The following is a 17,580-nucleotide window of genomic DNA, read 5'->3' on the forward strand; positions in this document are numbered from 1 at the left end:
AGACGAATAACCTAATATTTTATTGTTATTTTCAATAACATAGCATTTAAATCACTTTATATGAAGCACAGTTACTTTTTCCATTAGTACATTATTTATATTTATGAATCACTTCCATTAACTAAAGGTGAGTGTATCCTGCCCCATCGTTGGCAACCGTCGCAAAAACAAGTAAAGACAAGTCAAATGTTCACCTGCGAAACAACATGTTCCTTACGTTCGGGCAACTTAGAATATAGACGTTACCCACCTCTATTGTGCCACAATTGTAAATGTACAACTCAACGGTTGCTTCAGTCAAGTCATTATTTTCCGTATTTTTGTCGGTAGCATATTTTGATATACCTAAATGTTATGATCGCTCTTATGTCTGCTTCTCTTTTCAGTGGTGGCGTGGGGCATTGCTATTTGTTGCGTGGCGATATGTGTGTCATCCATAAAATCCATCCCCCTCCTTCAGGTGATAACAGGATAAAGCACATTATTTTTCTCTCAACGTATTGAAGTAATATTGTTGAATAGTGTATTGATAATTAGTCCGTCACTTTTTTCATCTTCCTACTCCAGGTGAAAAGGTTTCAGGGCCATTATCTGTCTGAGAGTGTTGAATTATATTTGATTTAATCATTTACATATTTTCATTTTTAAAGTTTGGCTTTGAATAAAGACAAGGAGGAACTTTGTTTCAGATCTATTACAGCGCCAACGCAATCCTTGCTGGGCCAATGTACGGCCTATTCTACCTCGGTGCCATATTCCCGTTTGTCAATACAAGAGTATGTATACATTGCTGATTTGCCCACATCAATGCACCGAAACTGTAAATATACGGTCAGCGTACAGGTTCTAGTAAAACATGATTATAACATTGCTAGTTTCTGATGCATAATTACATCTACAGAGTTTCTTGTTTCTTGTTTGTTGTTTATCAATATTCCAGCTATATGACTCTGAAGACCAATTTTAACTGGGATCTTCACGGGTGTCATCTACAGAGATAACAATTTATGTTTGCATGTATATTTACAAATCCTAAGATATATAATGTTGATGCCATGTTTATCAAAGGTCATTTTCACCTTTGAGACTATTGTGAAAGACGGGTGTATCTTTCATTGCCAGCTACTGTTTCACTAATACTTTGAAATCCTGATAATTGGCAATTGTTGGATCTTAAGGAATTGCCTTGATTAAGGTCAAGGCTGGACAAAATGATTTTGAACTGGAAGGTAATTGTAGTATTGCATGACTTTGCATGTTTTAGGATATGGTGGTGAAATGCTGGTTCTGTGTTTACAAGACCTAGTTTCTATATATCTAATGACATACTATTTCTCGTCTACTTCGCGGGTTTACATATTATGAAAGTATCCTAGACTGTGTCATCAATTAACACTTCATCCATCTCCAAATATCCCATGAACGTGGCACCGTGATTTTCTCCTAATTAGTCCTTTGTCGTCCTCTACTGTTTGGCAGTCTGGTATTACGATAACCCTTGTATGGCAGCCGCGAGAAGGACACCCTTCCTTGCTGGACTATCATAATTACTCCGATATGCGATTCCTCTCTTTGTGGTCACACATTCACAGAAGGTCGCGTTAAGTGAACAGTGAGCAAACTTTGACCACCCAAACAAATTGAAGGAAGCATCGGTTCCTCTTCATGTCTCAACTTCCTCGCTTCGGAATTTTCGATCTGAGCAAAACACAACATTCAATCCTGAGTAAACCCTGTGGGAGTAGATGTGGTGATGATCAGAAACTATTTGAACTTCCCAAATATATTCTTTTTTTGAGATGCAGATGTCAGATATGCTTGTCTGAAGGCTTTTCTCAATCGTACTGAGAATGTATAAGCATTGAGGCTAATTTGCTGATTAAAAAACGTCACCTGACTCAACCTCCTGGAGTTTGTAATGCAGAGGTATCGTATTTGGGTAAAGGATCTGATTTTCGTGAGATACTTTAATCAAGAGACACGAATGACATATAGATCTGGCTCATCACCACATTCGTTTAATACATGAACCCCATGTTCAAATTTTGTTTTCGAGCACCATGGTGTATTTCTACCTTTCAGGTTATCTCAGAGGTATGTAGCTCATGTGCAAACTTGGTATTGACGTTGTTTCTGTACCCTTTTGTGAAAATGAATACAACAAATATGTAAACATGGAACAGTATGGTGCGCTCTGTGTTCCTGGTGCAGATGAGATATATACACTTTGCTTTACTGTCCATGTATCGCATGTGTGGAGGACTAGAACGTAACCAAAATATTCCTGTGTTCCTGTTTCTGATGACGAATTGAGTGGGAGAGTTTGTCTTAGAAATCTCACAGAATGTGTCTATCCTCTCTTGGACTGTCTTTGCTGCACTGATGGCTTGGCAGAAGGCTGAAAGTAAATTGAACATAACGAACATAAACTATCTTCAATTGTAACAACTCGGCTAGCTTAGCTTGTATTAATAAATAATAATAGTATCCATCCTCTCTCCCTAGAGCTCTATTGTTGCACTGCTGGTTGGGCTCAGCTTTCTGACGTGGCTGGTGGTAGGTGCTAGTATTTCCCCAGGGGTGAGGAAGACGCCCCCTCTACCACCTGGCCCGACAGATCACTGCCCGAATGTCAACCAGTCTCTGCCATACCCTATGACGACACTGAACTCAACCAGTGATGATCTACACCAATATACGGGGTAACACATTTTGCTATGTTAAAAAAGAAACAAACAATGTATACTCTGCAAAAATGTCACCTATCATTGTCATTGACCCAGGTTCCAAATGGCACACATGGAACTGTAGATTTTCATGGTGAAGGTCATCTGTTCTCAATGTCTTGTTTTCCACCATTCGAGTCCAAAACTGATTAGCATCGTCTTCCCATGGGAGCAATCAGATCCAGACTTGTGGCCTGGGGAATGTTCACCCACCCTCCCTGTAGTGCTGCCAACTGCCAGAGGTTCTGTGGTTGTTTGCTGGCGTGCTCGCAGTAGTTGATCCAGTGCAAATATTCGATTGGGTTTAAATCTGGAGACGTGGAGGGTCATGGCAGGACATAACGCGAAAATGACGTTCGCTCGGAAGGACGTGTGGCCAAAGAATTTCACAGCTGAATATGATTCTCCTGTTTGCAGTCGGCCCATGGCGTTGTTGTGTTGGGCTTCCGTGAGTCGTGGCATGTTTCGCTGGTTACTTGCTTTAAGATTGTGATAGCATGCAAATGAAAACCCAACATTTTCATAGCCCAACAAGTGATGTTGAACGTGCATATCAGATTGGTGTGTTTCGGCGCCAGGCTGTCATGTGGTTGGGGTTTTGCGATTTGTCCATCGTTTCACCTCATTTTAGCAGTATCTCATTCTTTCAAAACAAATCAATCCATGTCCATGCAGAAATGTCCAATTCATTTTTGGTATTAATTTTGTATGGATGTCGGCACACTGACATATTTACGATTTTACAACCTGGATTTTTTTCTGCTGAGTATATATGATGGTTAATCCCTGAACTGAACTCAACCAGTGATGAATCTATGCCATTATACTGGGTAACACTCGCGATGCTTTGCTTTGTTAAACAAACAAACAAACAAACAAACAAACAAACAAACAAACAAACAAACAAACATACAATAAATATGAATGTTAATACCTTTCAAAATTTATACGTCAGCTGCTTATGAGTTACATCAAAAAGTATCTTGAATTGTTGATATTTGCTTTGAAAAGAGGAATTACGTTTGTTATGATAATAAGGAGGATGAAGTCAAATACGTCTCCACCCTGAGAGGTATCATCTCATGAAATTCGCCCCTAATGATTACATATTCAATGTTTTCTGACAGTCTGGTTATTAAGTTATCTATGATTTCCTTTCAGGTCTGGTCTCGACGCCTTCTACAGCCTCTCTTACGTTCTGTACCATGTGTTTGGATTCCTCATCGTGCAGGTGGTGGGCGTTGTTCTCAGTCTGGCCACAGGTAAATGCCAATATGACCAACTAATATACTATCTTCACCCTTCCAGGCTGAATATCATTCTAGTCCTATACTGAAATGTTTCATTTTATATACGTTCGTAGAAATTATTCAATTGAACACCATATATATTCGAAGGGAAAACGAATCTAAACATCGCTGTGAAACACACTTTTTGACTGAATACTGCAGGTGGAAACAAGGATGGAGTTAACCCTCTCTACGTCAGAAAATTCTTCTTCTGGAGGAGTGAGCCGGAAGAAGAACTTGTGATGGTCAGTATCATAAGCCAGAAGCCTTGGTCGCAGAATTATAACCTTGTAAAATGGGTACCTTGTGAAATTCACCTAATCTGATCCTTCAGAGATGAAAAGGAAACAACTGTGAAATCGTATTCAGCTTCTTATTTAGACCTGTGCAAAGAAATTCAACATACAAAGCTGGATAACGGGATGATTTTCATTTTCTAATCGAGAATTTCATCGTCATGCTATTTCTCATTTCTCAACTGTTTAGGTACTTTAAATCATGTAACATGTATTCAAATTTCATGGAAAGCCACATTTCGCTTATGACTAACCTTTCCAATTAAGACCTCATCATCTAGGGCCTTTTTAAGTCATTCCATATAAAGTCTATGGTAGACATCAATCAAACACCAAACGTAACGGATTGGATACTTTACTCAGGTTCTGCTACGTGTCATCGTATCCGAGGCTTCAGACGTTGTACATTCCGTCAGTAACTGGTTCGTCTGGTTATTCGAGTATTTCCAGGGATTTATTTTTAATATTGCCCACTGCAGCAACAACAAACAAATAAATGACTACCATGTGACCCATGCATCCTATCCCAGTACCAGGGACTTTATGTTGGCTCGGAGCTATGAACCTAGGCTTCAACATGTGCTTCTGCTTTTCTTGCAGACTTCAGGAAGGTTTGCTGACACATCAGATGCCCTGGTGAAAGGACCAAGTGGCTCAAACGATGAGGAACAAACAGAATCGTTCATCACGAACAGAGTTTTATGATTATTGGAATTAATTTTCATATTATTTACACATTCAGGACACGGGATCCGCATTCACTTTACTTTTCTCGGCATTTGTACACCATATTCAAGTAATTTAGACAATACTTAGTCGTTACTCTACTTTTCTAACATCCTCTTCCAAACACAATTATGTTTAATTCACCTCTATTCACAGGTTTCTCTGCGTATATTTGGCTTATAATAATTCCATCAACCAAATGTATTTTATATAGTATTATTAGTTGTAGTAGTATGTACAGATTAAAATAAAAATAAAAATGCAGCAAAGAGGGTTTGGTTGGTCCTGGCACAGTCAGGCTGGTTAGGCTCATCATCAGCTCAGGGCCCTTGCCCCTCTACACGCAGCCCAGACAGGGAATGGGACTTCTCCCAGGAAGCGCTGCCTAATCAAACCAACCCACAACTTTTCAGAGACTGTCAAGACTCCCCAACTCTGCAGCCTTCTGCATTACCCAGATTGTCAGAAGGGCTGTATTCCTTGTAGCAAACCCGGGTATTCTCCCAATGTCAGTCAACAGATTGGGGTACCAAACCTAAATCACCGACGACGTTGACTTGACAGAACGGAGACCCTGAGGCCTGGAGGAAATCGGGAAAAATCCAAAGTTTTAGAGCCAACGGGGTGGGAGGGTCCAGGCCGACCCACCTGTCGAGTTTCAAGACGTTATCACAATTTTTGATTTTCAGCTTCCATACGTATTTTTGCAAGTCTTGGCTTGACAGAACGGAGCCCCTAAGGCCCGGAGTAAATCGGGAACATTGATGTTAATAAGTATATATACCTATGTTGTTCAGCACCATCCATCAATTGCTTGATAAAGGTGTTAGGATCTACACCGAAACGTCGCACTAATTGTAATAAAGAAGTTGTTCATCCATAGAACTTGTCTTTCTTCATGAATATATCAGTTGAACAGCGGTGTAACCAGGGGCACTGTATTTTTATTATTCAACTATGATTTACATAAATTTGTATCTCCATCTGACAGAAAATTTTAGAAACGTAAATGATCTAAACAGACCATTTACAGAGGAAGAAAGTAATCTTGTTTAAAAGTGTTGAAATCAAAAAGGACTCCTGGACCTGATGGTCTTCAATGCGAATGGCTGCAAGTAACAAAGAACTATACACCGACACTAAGAAAACTGTTTAATAAACTGTTTGACCGTCGTAGATTCCCTCCCCAGTGGGGAAACAGTATTATTTGTCCACTGCACAAGGCTTCGCTCGTCACGCCGAAGACCCGGGTTTGATTCCCGACATGGGTACAATGTGTGAAGCCCATTTCTGGTGTCCCCCGCCGTGATATTGCTGGAATATTGCTAAAAGCGGCGTAAAACCAAACTCACTCACTCACTCACTCACCACTGCACATGGCAGGAAATATCAAAGAGCCTAATAAGAATAGAGGAGTATCCCTTATTGACTCATTTTGTACAATAATCTGTGTTGTATTCAAGAAAAGACGGGAGTTGTGGTGTGATAAAAAGAACATGCTATCTGAAATGCTAGCCGGTTTTTCGGCCAAAATATTGACCAGATCCAAAAATATTTATCTGAAAAAAGGGGAAGATTTTGTTAAGTTTTTATCGATTTTGCAAAAGCATTGGATCTTGTCAATGATAAAGTTTTATTCCAGAGGTTGATAAATATTGGTATGAGGAGGGCAAAATTTCTAAATTTTGTTGTATTAATCTATCTTCTTATGTTAGAACAGGCAATGGATTAACTGATTACATTGGGTGTAATATTGACATCCGTCAGGGTTGCACTTTACACCCACCAATAATAACCATTTTATGAAGCAGTTGTTTAATATGTTGGACATAAATGGTGTAAATGGTATCTTCGTCTCCTCCAACTACCCCAGTGTTTCAGCTCTTTGATGTGCAGTTGATGTACACTGTATCTAGAGCATCTGGCAATTCAAATAGAAAGGACAATTAATGTACTTGAAGATTTTTGTGTTAGTACTGGTAAGAGACTAAATCTGAGTAAGACAAAGAAGATATTGGTATTTCGGAAAGGTGGTCGACTCCGCTCTTATGAAAAGTGGTGTCATAAAGGACAAAACATTGCTCCTACACTCTCATGGTCTAAGGCACAAAGCTGTTTTACTCATGGAACTCATAAAACACGTTTAAACATTTCTTGGAACATATAGATGTTAAGGAGAATTTCAAGACTGTTCCCAGAAAAGAGAAAATAGTGCAAAGTTTCGCACAATACGGCATAGCGAATATAGACAGTTTGGGCAAATAACAGCCGCTGGATAATTCAAGCGACTGTTCCATACACCACTGACAGTCCAATAGTGGGGAACGATAATGTTATTTTTTAGGAACTAGTTTTTATCAACGACGGCCCAGGAATACATCACACCTCAGAGAATTCCTTTCACAACTGTTTTTACGACAAGGGAGAATTCCTTTCACAACTGTTGCTACGATAAGGGAGAATACCTTTCACAAATATTGTTACAAGGGAGAATTCCTTTCACAACTATTTTTACGACATGGGAGAATTCCTTTCACAACTGTTGTTACGACAAGGGAGAATTCCTTTCGCAACTGTTTTTTACGACAAGGGAGAATTCCTTTCACAACTGTTGTTACGACAAGGGAGAATTCCTTTCACAACTGTTTTTACGACTTTTACAAGGGAGAATTCCTTTCACAACTGTTTTACGACAACGGAGAATTCCTTTCACAACTGTTGTTACGATAAGGGAGAATTCCTTTCACAACTGTTTTTTATGACAAGGGAGAATTCCTTTCACAACTGTTTTAACGACAAGGGAGAATTCCTTTCACAACTGTTTTTTACAAGGGAGAATTCCTTTCACAACTGTTGCTACGATAAGGGAGAATTCCTTTCACAAATGTTGTTACAAGGGAGAATTCCTTTCACAAATGTTTTTACAAGGGAGAATTCCTTTCACAAAATTTCACAAAACCTTTGCTAGGTCACGTTGGTCTGTTTCATTGTCATTTTTCCTAATATATATTTATCTTTCTATTCAGGGGCCATCGTAACGCAGCCAACGTCCTATTGCGTTCATATCCTTTGAGAATTGTACGACTTTCATGCAGCTATTGCCACCTTGCGCCTGTCACTTAAAGTCGCCAATTGCTCATTATCCCAGAGAGGAATATGAAGAGTTGTTTTTACATTGTGTAGGTAAGTAATATTTAGGTTACATAGAGCACCACATGCAAAGGTAAATTGTCTTTGCAGCAACAGAAAATCCAATAATGCTCCCACACGAAAGAGCTTCAGTTTCTGTTCACTCTATCTGCCACGCCTAATTAAACAATGGTGTAGTCGGCATGTCACAAACATGTATTCACAATGTCGCCCACAGTGACTGAAAGAAGTCTACTGCATTGACACGTCATTACAAAGAGATCAAAAATAAATTAATATTTTACCATCAATAAGCAAAAATATTATTACTATTATTATTAAATATAAAAAATACCATTATGGAACCAACTACAGTCATTTGTCCTTGTGTTCAATGTAAGTGTCATATTATGCCTTCTTGTAAGATGCAATGATTTAAAGGAGGCAGCTCACCTGCGGGAATAGAGGGCCATTGTCGACTACGTATTGAAGAGAGGAAAAATTATGTATGTACCTTTCCTTCCCACAACAACAATAGGACAGGAATATAATTGCAAAAAGGAAAAAGTCAAATCTAAAAATAAACCTTGCTGCTTGCAGAGTGTTGTTTTCGAAATGACTGTCAAAGAGTTCCTGTATCATTCCTCTGTCGTACCTGTTATTATTCCCCGCCACGATATATAGGTATGGGTGCTGTCCATCCCTCTGTCCTTCCATCAGTTTGTCATGTTTTGTTTCCAAAACAGAACTCAAAATCCATGAGAGATATCTTAACCAAACTTGGCACAAGGATAGGTCTCATGGTGAACTGGTGTCTCTTGATAGTTTGGAAAAAAATATATTTATCCAGTTTCCATGGCAACAACTTTGACTTAGACAAAAATATGCGGTAGTGTTCCACACCTCCTGACATGTCATATTGGCAGCAAATATAAGTATTTCATGCTTGTTTACAATTTATCAGAAGAAAAAAGGACTTTCTTTAAATATAATAATTTCATTTTCAAATTTGTGTCAATGCGTTTTGGTCGGGAAGTAAATAAGTTTGCAAGTGATGACAAAGCCTGAGGTGATTTTGCCATATAATCAAGAGTATCACCTTCGGTATGGTGATTGTTGTTTCAGACGACTGCACCAACATCGCTGCCGCTGTGAAGGAGCTGATCAGAAGGAAGTATGTGTTCAAGCACACGAGCCAGCTGAAGTAGTGGGACTACAGTCACAAGCTGACACAAGATAACCAAACTGTGAAGAACTGCTTTCTGTGATACCAACATTCTTGTTTGGGGAGTATTGACAACTCGTTTGGATGAGTGAGAACCTATATTTTCCACTTCATGACTCAAGAGATGTTGCTGCCAGTCCACCTTAAGCAATATCAACGTGAATATGCGACAGCTATGACCTTATCTGCTTATGCTGAATCACTGAAGTAATGTGTGTCTTCCTATCATAAAGGTGCTGCAGTGCAATTACTGCTATGAACCAGTCTGTATCATCTAATCTTGCAGTGTGAGGGTAATGTGTTGGTCACATTGTTAAAGCTGTAGATCGGTAAACCCCTCTTGCTGCTTTGTACCTTAAGCAGAATAGTAACATTCAAACCCACAATCATAGGTTTCTGGTGTGCTCAGCGAAAGTAGTGCCTCAGACAACTGGGCCACCCATGGCCTGACAGGCCAATGAGATAGCTAGATTGAATGAGATATGGTCGCACATTGCAAGTGTCTGGCTTCAGCTACTTGCAAGTCATCTCGCATGCTTGGAGACTTTCTACTTTTGACTGTATTTATCATATTTGAATAAAACATTCATCCCCAGAATATACTGTCCTTATAATGTCAGAGGTATCCGACTCGCATACATGAACCGCCTCACATCCCCAGCTGTTTGTAAGTGGAATTTTTATTTATTTCAGCTGTGAAAAAGCAGCTGTATGGTATTATTTGCATGGAGATGTGTGTTTCAGAAGGCACAGTAGAGATGTGTGTTTCAGAAGGCACAATGGAGATGTGTGTTTCAGAATGCACAGTGGAGATGTGTGTTTCAGAAGGCACAGTGGAGATGTGTGTTTCAGAAGGCACAGTGGAGATGTGTGTTCAGGTGAACACAGGAGATATGTGTGTTTAGGACCAGACATTTATTATAAGCAGGGTATTTGGGGAGGGTCATGAAAAAATGGACACTTTATCATAAAATATAAAGTGCACATGCATGTTGTCTTTTCAGGGGGATCATGTAAATAATTTAAAAATAATCTAAAAATATGACTAGTGTTAGGGGAGGGTCATAAGTGACTAGCATTAGGGGAGGGTCATTATTTACAATACACTGGTGGCTCAGAAACCTCTGAACGCACACACACACAAAGTAATAAATGACCGGTCCCTTAGGTAATCAAAGTGGAAATGTGTCTTCACATAGACATGTTAGAAGACCAAGTAACGCATAACATCTGACATCATCAGATGCCGGTCGTCCATTCATGTTTTCAGCTTTGTCACATCTGTCATATTTGGTTGGTCACATCAAACCTTGCTCACAAACATTTAATGTTATGCATTGAAAATACTAATTCAACAATATTGGCAAACATCTCCCTGATAATACAGTAAATTGCCAAGTAAAATATTTCGTGAATATGTGCTTGCTTTAATCTTAGTTCCAGTTGATTACTTCCTGTAATGTGGCATAGATGAAGAGGTAATCTTGGTTTTATATTCTTGTTTATTCACTTCTAAATTTCTAATATCACAATGAAATAGGTCACATTATCATCATGATTAAGAAGAATAAAATAGCTTCTCAGAAAGTTTAATTGCTCAAGAGTCAATTATATGATCAATAAATTGGTCTACAGCAGATTCTTGTATATTTTCTAAGTGAAACTGTTTTACATCACATGTGGATCTTGTCAATGCTTTAGCTTGAGACTTGGTATAGGTTGGATCATAGTGATCTCGTAAGATACTCTCCACAAATTCTTCAAACCGATCATGTGCTAATAAATCATACCAGTCATACACCTTCTTCTTCCCAACAAATCTCGCTAAAGGTGCAAGTGTTGTTTTCAGTTTCTCCACATCAGATATCCAGTGGGGATAATCCTTAATGATGTGCCGAACACGTTCAGACATGGGTAAATTCACTTCGTATCTCTGTCCTTCACCCATTTTGTCAAACAGTGTTCCTGGGATGGTAACTCTGCCAATCCGCCTACTCTCGGACTCTACCCACACAGGCTTGCTGCTGTCCAGCTCAGATATCTTGTCCCGGAGGAGGGACTCCCACATCTTCTGAGAGGGCTGGGTGTGGTTGTGCCACAGACCGAGGGTGGACCCCTTGTGGCAAGCTAAACCTTCAAGGTCAAGGACTTGTTGGCCTCGTTCTGATAACTGGTGAAGGAGAAAAGTCTTGCCACTTCCTGTCAAACCTGAAATGGTTATGAAATGGTAATAGTTATCATAAGTCAGTGTGAATCATCCACTTCACTTTCATCCTCATAGGAGAACAAGAACCAGATGTTTATTTTGTTTAATGTTTGTTTTTTGACAAATGACAAGATGTCACACAGTGATGAAAGTTTGAGAATAAAGAAAGAAGCGTTTTCACAATATTCAAGCATAACACAGCAGGGACACCAGAAATTGTAAATTTTACATTAAACTGTATATTTATGATAATTATCCCATTTCACACCATGCATTTCTTCTTCTTTCGAACATTTTGAGGAAATGTGCTTGAATAAAGTTTCCAGCTTCTAAAAACATTTCACCTGAACACATCCCAGTATCACCATGGTCACCACCCAAACAAATGGGTCACGCATTGTTGTGACCTATCACGAACTAATCACCTGCATCATTCTCTTTCTCTTAGCCTCTTCAGGCTATAGGAACTGTGATGCAGGAATGGACTGGGGGGGGGGGGGGGGGGGAAGGGGGTTAATGTGAGATAGGATAAGTATTATAACTACATAAATTAATGTAAAATGTACAACTATTTAAACTTATCCCACCTCACACTACGCATTGATCCCATGCGCTGGACAGTGGGCCACAGATACAAGGAAGCTGTTGCTAAACAGTGATACAATCAATATCAGCTATAACACTGTCAAGTGTCGTGAAGACAAGAACTCGTGAATGGGTAAAAATATCATAACAGGCATCAGGACCCTTTACGCTAGTCACACAGAACATGATATGGGGTTTAACATGAGTCATGTGGCTTCACATAGGACATCGTTACAAGATGTAGCTTTCAAAAGAGATCTATTCAGCGTATGACTCATAACCGTCTCCAGCCAATCAGTTCTACAAGACAGACCACACAACTATCAATTGGGTGAGCTAGCTTAAATATAAAGTAATTATCTGAACGAACAGTACACTACACCATTTCATTAATTTACAGGACCCTCATATTGCCTGCATGGACCGTTAAAATTAATTATTGGGGGTCCCCTGAACCCCCACTTTTGTAAGTCAAGGTAAAACCCTGGCTTCAACAAAGCTATCAATCACGACTGCAGGGAATGATGCATGCTAAGACGAGAAGATCGGTAGTCAGCAGGTGTGGAACCTCTAATAAAGGCATCTTTCACAGACTTTGCGTGTGACACAGACACAGTGATGGATTCCATTGCCGACAGAATGGTTGAAATGAGTGCTGGCGTCCGTCAAATATCCATGTGGGCAAGGTCTCTATCATCCACAATAGAAGTAGTACAGGAACGATTGGCGCAGAGCGTAGCAACATCCCCATCCAACACCGGAGCAACAGCAGTTGACTGACCATGAGTGCCAGTATCATCGAGGTGGAATCAAGGAGTTTGCAGTCGATCTAAAAAATGTTGAAAAGAAGCAAAGGCCTTATTCAAATAGCGAACGACATCCGACAGGATAGGCCTGGGAGGCAGTATGATGGCAGAGTAACCGTTGTTGGGTAAGACGAAACACAATAGCTGGTCTTCCGCAGACACACTACGCCTTAACTCAAGTCTATCTGCAATCGAGTGAAGGATAAGAACCAGTGTCGATAGCAATCCCTAGATCGATAGCAGTCAGCACGAGATCTGTAGTCGGGATAAGGCGGGTAGTGGCCAGGCGATGCATAAGGGTAGCCATGTATATGACGATAGTGATTGATTGATGGATAAAACTGAGCCCAACCGTGGTGATCTCTGTATTCGTCATGCCGATGTTGATCCCTGGATGATGTCCAATAGTCATAGCACTGCGGGTCCTGACGATGGCACGATCTGAGTAGCTCATAGCTGAGTGTTGATCCTTTGATGAGCTGGGGAGGGTCAACAGTTGGGACAGTCGCAGCTGGTGAGGACAAACTGTCCTTTGAAATATTCATGTGTATGTCTAAGGCTAAAGGTTGCTCTGGTGTAGGTGTGGTAAAGGACGTACTAGGAACAGACGACTGGTTAGTTTTGCCGGGAATGTTGTCGGTGAGGAAACTGTCAGAGATGACGTCGTCTTCTACCGACAAGGATGGTATAGTGGACGCAGGAGCTGGTTTCACGGTTGTAATATTGGAAGAGACAGCCAACTTAGTGACTCAGAGAACAGTGAGCATAGGAAACATGTTCGGTCTTGAGAACAAATGCTGCAACAGTATCAACAATGATCATGAGGACCAGCTAAGGAAAACATATGCCTACAATCAACACAGCTGGGTGTTTAATTGGGTCTGTTCCCATCTTCTTCTTGATGTAAATTCGTAGATGTTAATACAAAGGAGGATTCAGGTCAGGCAAAAAAATGTATTCTTTGATACTCATCACCCGTCTCCACGGGTTGGGGGTGAGGAGAAGGATGTGGCAGGGGTAGTCAGGTGATTAGTTTGTGTTAGGTCACAACGTACAGGATTACAGTGCGTGACCTATGGTGATGCTGGGAAATGTTCAGGTGAAATGTTTTTAGAAGCTGGAAACTTTATTCTAGCACTTTTCAACATAAGAATCAAAAGAAGAGGAAGAAATGCATAGTGTGAGATAGGATAAATTTGAAAACTAGTAAAAAACAGCGCCATGTTCCAGACAGTGATCATAGAGCTATAGAGCTATCATGGCTATAGCAGTCGAAAATCTATGATAAAGTGTGAGGTACACTTAGCACTACAAAAGTATTATTGAAGGGGGCCCAGGTCTCCCTTCAAACACAGGGCTACAACAGATAAAGAATCATTTAATGACACTGAAATTAAATAATATAATTAAATAATAAAATATAGATTTAGAGCATCACATGTTTGTGCCATCAAAACTGTTGATTACAAAAAAGTAGAAAAAGCAATCTGAGGTCATAGAATTTCTCAGACAAAACTATTGTCAGCATAAATCCACAGGATTCACACAAATATTAGGAAAACCAACCTGTTATAACCCTGAAGTTCATCTCCCTTGGAAGGATGTCGAGATCCTTGGTGACAATGTGCCGGTATGACTTATAGCCCCCCTTCAACACAAACACACGAAATCCAATCTCGGCCAGAACTATCGCCAGACTGTTTGACCTCTGACCTCCACGCCAGCAGTACACAAGAGGTGAATAGTTTTCATCTTTATCCTGGAAATAGTTTTCAATATGTTTGCTGATGCAACTGGCGACATATCTGGCCCCCAGTTTCCTAGCTTGGAAGGCATTGTCTGTGTACTGAGTACCCACTTCAACGTGCTGGTCCTGTGTCAGCACTGGCAAATTCCTGGCACCTGGTATGTGGTCCAATGAAAACTCTCTCTCTGTGCGGACATCTATAACTTCTGATGCCTGGGGTTCAAAAGGATTGCAAGTCTGCTGAGGAGGAGATCTGCACAAACAGCTTGTGGAATGAAATGGAGCAGTCGGATGTATGGCGATTTTGACGTGTCTTCTCACACAGAGTCTCCCTATCTGCATCGTCAGGCGCATCACACACCATGGAAGATTGCCGTTCACTGATTGGACTTCTACAATGGACAAAGATGTGCTCAGAAACATGATAGTGATCATAGGAGTATTGTTTGTTTGTTGTTGAACAACATACTCGGCAATATTCCTGCTATATGATGGAAGGCCTGTAAATAATCCGAGTGAGTTGGATTTTAACGCCGCTTTTAACAGTATCCCAGTTATATCATGGCGTGTCAGCTTAATGAGGGAGGAAAGCCCCAAGTGATGCAGGTCTTAGACGTTTACCACTTCGGCGAAACCCACAAGCATGGGTCTGGTGCTGACAAACCTAGAAACATAAGAATGGCAAACCAGGATTCGAACCCACAATCATAGGTTTCTGGCGTGCCTAAGGGACTCAACTCTGCACAGTGAATCGCGGCGCCTTAGACGACTGGGCCACCCGTGCCCTCGTATATAATCCGAGCCTGGACCAGTGATTAATATTGTGAATAACGATCAATGCCATGGGGGTATGATGACACACTATGAACCATGTCTCTGAATCTGGCCACCTAATCTATTTGGTCGTCATGTAGGACCAGCATAAGAAGCTAGCGATCAATTCTAATCCGGAATACCCACTTTGAGTGATGAAAGACACAAATGTTTAGATCTGGATTACATGTGAATATGTGTACACCTGAATATCTTTTGGTTGTTTAATCAAATCTAACAAGAGACAAAGCTCAGCCTCGTTGCAGTTGACCTGGGTCTTGTTCCACAAAGCGATCTTATCTCTAGGAGTATTGTAAGCCTATGTTAAAGTGAGGGAGTTACCATCATCTTAGTGCCAGGAGTATCACAAGCTTATGTTAAATGGCGTTACCATCATCTTAGCGCTAGGAGTATCATAAACCTATGTTAAAGTAAGGGAGTTACCATCATCTTAGTGCTAGCTAGGAGTATTGTAAGCTTATGTTAAAGGGAGTTACTATCCTCATAGCGCTAAGACTGCTTTATCTTCTTCAGAAATACTGTGAAATAGATTTAGTTCCTGAGCAATACAATGGACGTCCATTCCTTCCATATAAATACTGAACAGACATCCAATTTAAACAGCATAGCCTAAACTTCAAAGTGATGCAAGGTTCAAGCCTTGGATTCAAAACAATATTTTCTTTCAACAACAATATTTAAAAAGAAATATCTATAGTAACAGTCGCAAACACTACAATGTGACATGCAAGTATCGGTAATTGTGTTCTGACCAGACAAACCAGAAGTTGACGGGACGGGCAATGATTCCTGCCATCAGCATACACTGGCACTGAATGAATCAGGTCCCACATGGTGACTAAAAACATCAAACAGTTGATGGCCTCCAGTACAGTAAACTACTGTTTCAACAAACTCAAAGGGACCACTAATTTTAGTTTGTTATATCCATAGTTCGTTATAAACATTTCGACTGTCACAACGTTCTAAAAACACCTTGGTTTCGTGGATTAACCAATCAATAAAAGTTTACTGAAAATACTGAATTTCCTCACTCGAGTCATCGTTTTTTATACACAGAACATATCCACTTCAAAGGCTATAGCCTAATCACTTTAAATCTTTAAACATAATATTCACAACAGATATATCATTGAAAGAAATATTTCTTATAGCAAAAGCAAACCTGCTAGGTTCGATACCAAGTGGATGTTTTACCATGCTAGCTAATGTAGAGGTGTCTACTTTCGGAGCTCAAAGATCTTGACTTATATGTACAATGGTTCTTAATTGTTTTGATGTCACTATATTAATTCTTATTATTTGTTAGTACAGAAGGTGAGTGGATGTGAGTGTGAATGTGTGTCTATATATATCAGTGTTCAGTTTAGATAAATATCTAAATCCATATTATCCATACCTTCAATATCAATCTTCCTATTAGTATCAACATGCAAAACAATAGCTTACTAATTATTGCTTGTGTTTTCAAAAGTTGTCTATATATTTTCTATAACTTGGTCCAGGTTCTAGCCTGCGTGTCAGGTCCCACCTGTAACAGCGACTCAGAAATGAAATATCAATTACAAAAAAGAATTATCCAATTAAAAAGACAGTTTCATAATTCATATCTGGGAATTCTATCTGGTCTATATATAATGTCATATTTTCATATCTCGAAATGATGAGCAGAAGTCAAATGACAGAAGTACTGCATGGGTGATATGTTGTGCTATCAGTCTGTCTAGATTTCCCCCATACACAGCGTAATAAATATTTTTCACTTTGTCATAATTCCATCGTGATAACAAAAATATAGACTGTCGACGTGTGTATTTAAAATTCAAAACAGAAAAAAATCACTGCGTACCTGGACCTATGGTACTTTTTTTCTAAATCAACTGTGCATCCAAAATACTACTGCAGAATTTGGAGGCACATTGGCCATGTCAAGTTCCTCGCAGCGATAGCCCGTTCGCGGAGCCGTAATCATTAATCGGGAAGGTAACGTAGGTGTCACACGCACTGGGGT

The 17,580-nt window shown here is 39.9% G+C and overlaps 2 protein-coding genes across 2 annotated transcripts in view; one reads left to right on the top strand and one right to left on the bottom strand.

Moving 5' to 3' along the window:
* The window catches only part of LOC139478633 (sodium-coupled monocarboxylate transporter 2-like), a 36,882-nt gene extending 31,837 nt beyond the window's left edge, over nt 1-5,045 (top strand). Inside the window, exons 12-17 of the mRNA XM_071261195.1 lie at nt 387-460; nt 690-776; nt 2,506-2,702; nt 3,888-3,988; nt 4,178-4,260; nt 4,912-5,045. Coding sequence (XP_071117296.1) covers nt 387-460; nt 690-776; nt 2,506-2,702; nt 3,888-3,988; nt 4,178-4,260; nt 4,912-5,016 — 647 coding nt within the window. The 3' untranslated portion in view covers nt 5,017-5,045. The remainder of the gene's footprint in view (nt 1-386; nt 461-689; nt 777-2,505; nt 2,703-3,887; nt 3,989-4,177; nt 4,261-4,911) is intronic.
* A 5,892-nt stretch (nt 5,046-10,937) lies between these two features.
* LOC139478634 (tRNA 2-selenouridine synthase-like) lies at nt 10,938-17,508 on the bottom strand. The gene is made up of 3 exons (XM_071261196.1): nt 17,419-17,508; nt 14,555-15,127; nt 10,938-11,599 (listed from the first exon to the last, which is right to left on the bottom strand). Exons 2-3 carry the CDS (start codon nt 15,087-15,089, stop codon nt 10,989-10,991), a joined length of 1,146 nt encoding a protein of 381 aa, XP_071117297.1. The 5' UTR covers nt 15,090-15,127; nt 17,419-17,508; the 3' UTR covers nt 10,938-10,988.
* Between the last annotated feature and the right edge of the window lie 72 nt (nt 17,509-17,580).

The sequence above is a fragment of the Haliotis cracherodii genome, unplaced genomic scaffold (assembly GCF_022045235.1).
Source record: "Haliotis cracherodii isolate W230 unplaced genomic scaffold, xgHalCrac1.p SCAF_4, whole genome shotgun sequence".
Lineage (NCBI taxonomy): Eukaryota > Metazoa > Mollusca > Gastropoda > Lepetellida > Haliotidae > Haliotis > Haliotis cracherodii.

Bases quoted from the DNA above. Each gene is read 5' to 3' on its own strand.
- LOC139478634 (XM_071261196.1), bottom strand. From the start codon at position 15,089: ATGCGCCTGACGATGCAGATAGGGAGACTCTGTGTGAGAAGACACGTC. The intron at 11,600-14,554 runs GTTGGTTTTCCT...TAACCATTTCAG, and splicing joins GAACTTCAGGGTTATAACAG to GTTTGACAGGAAGTGGCAAG.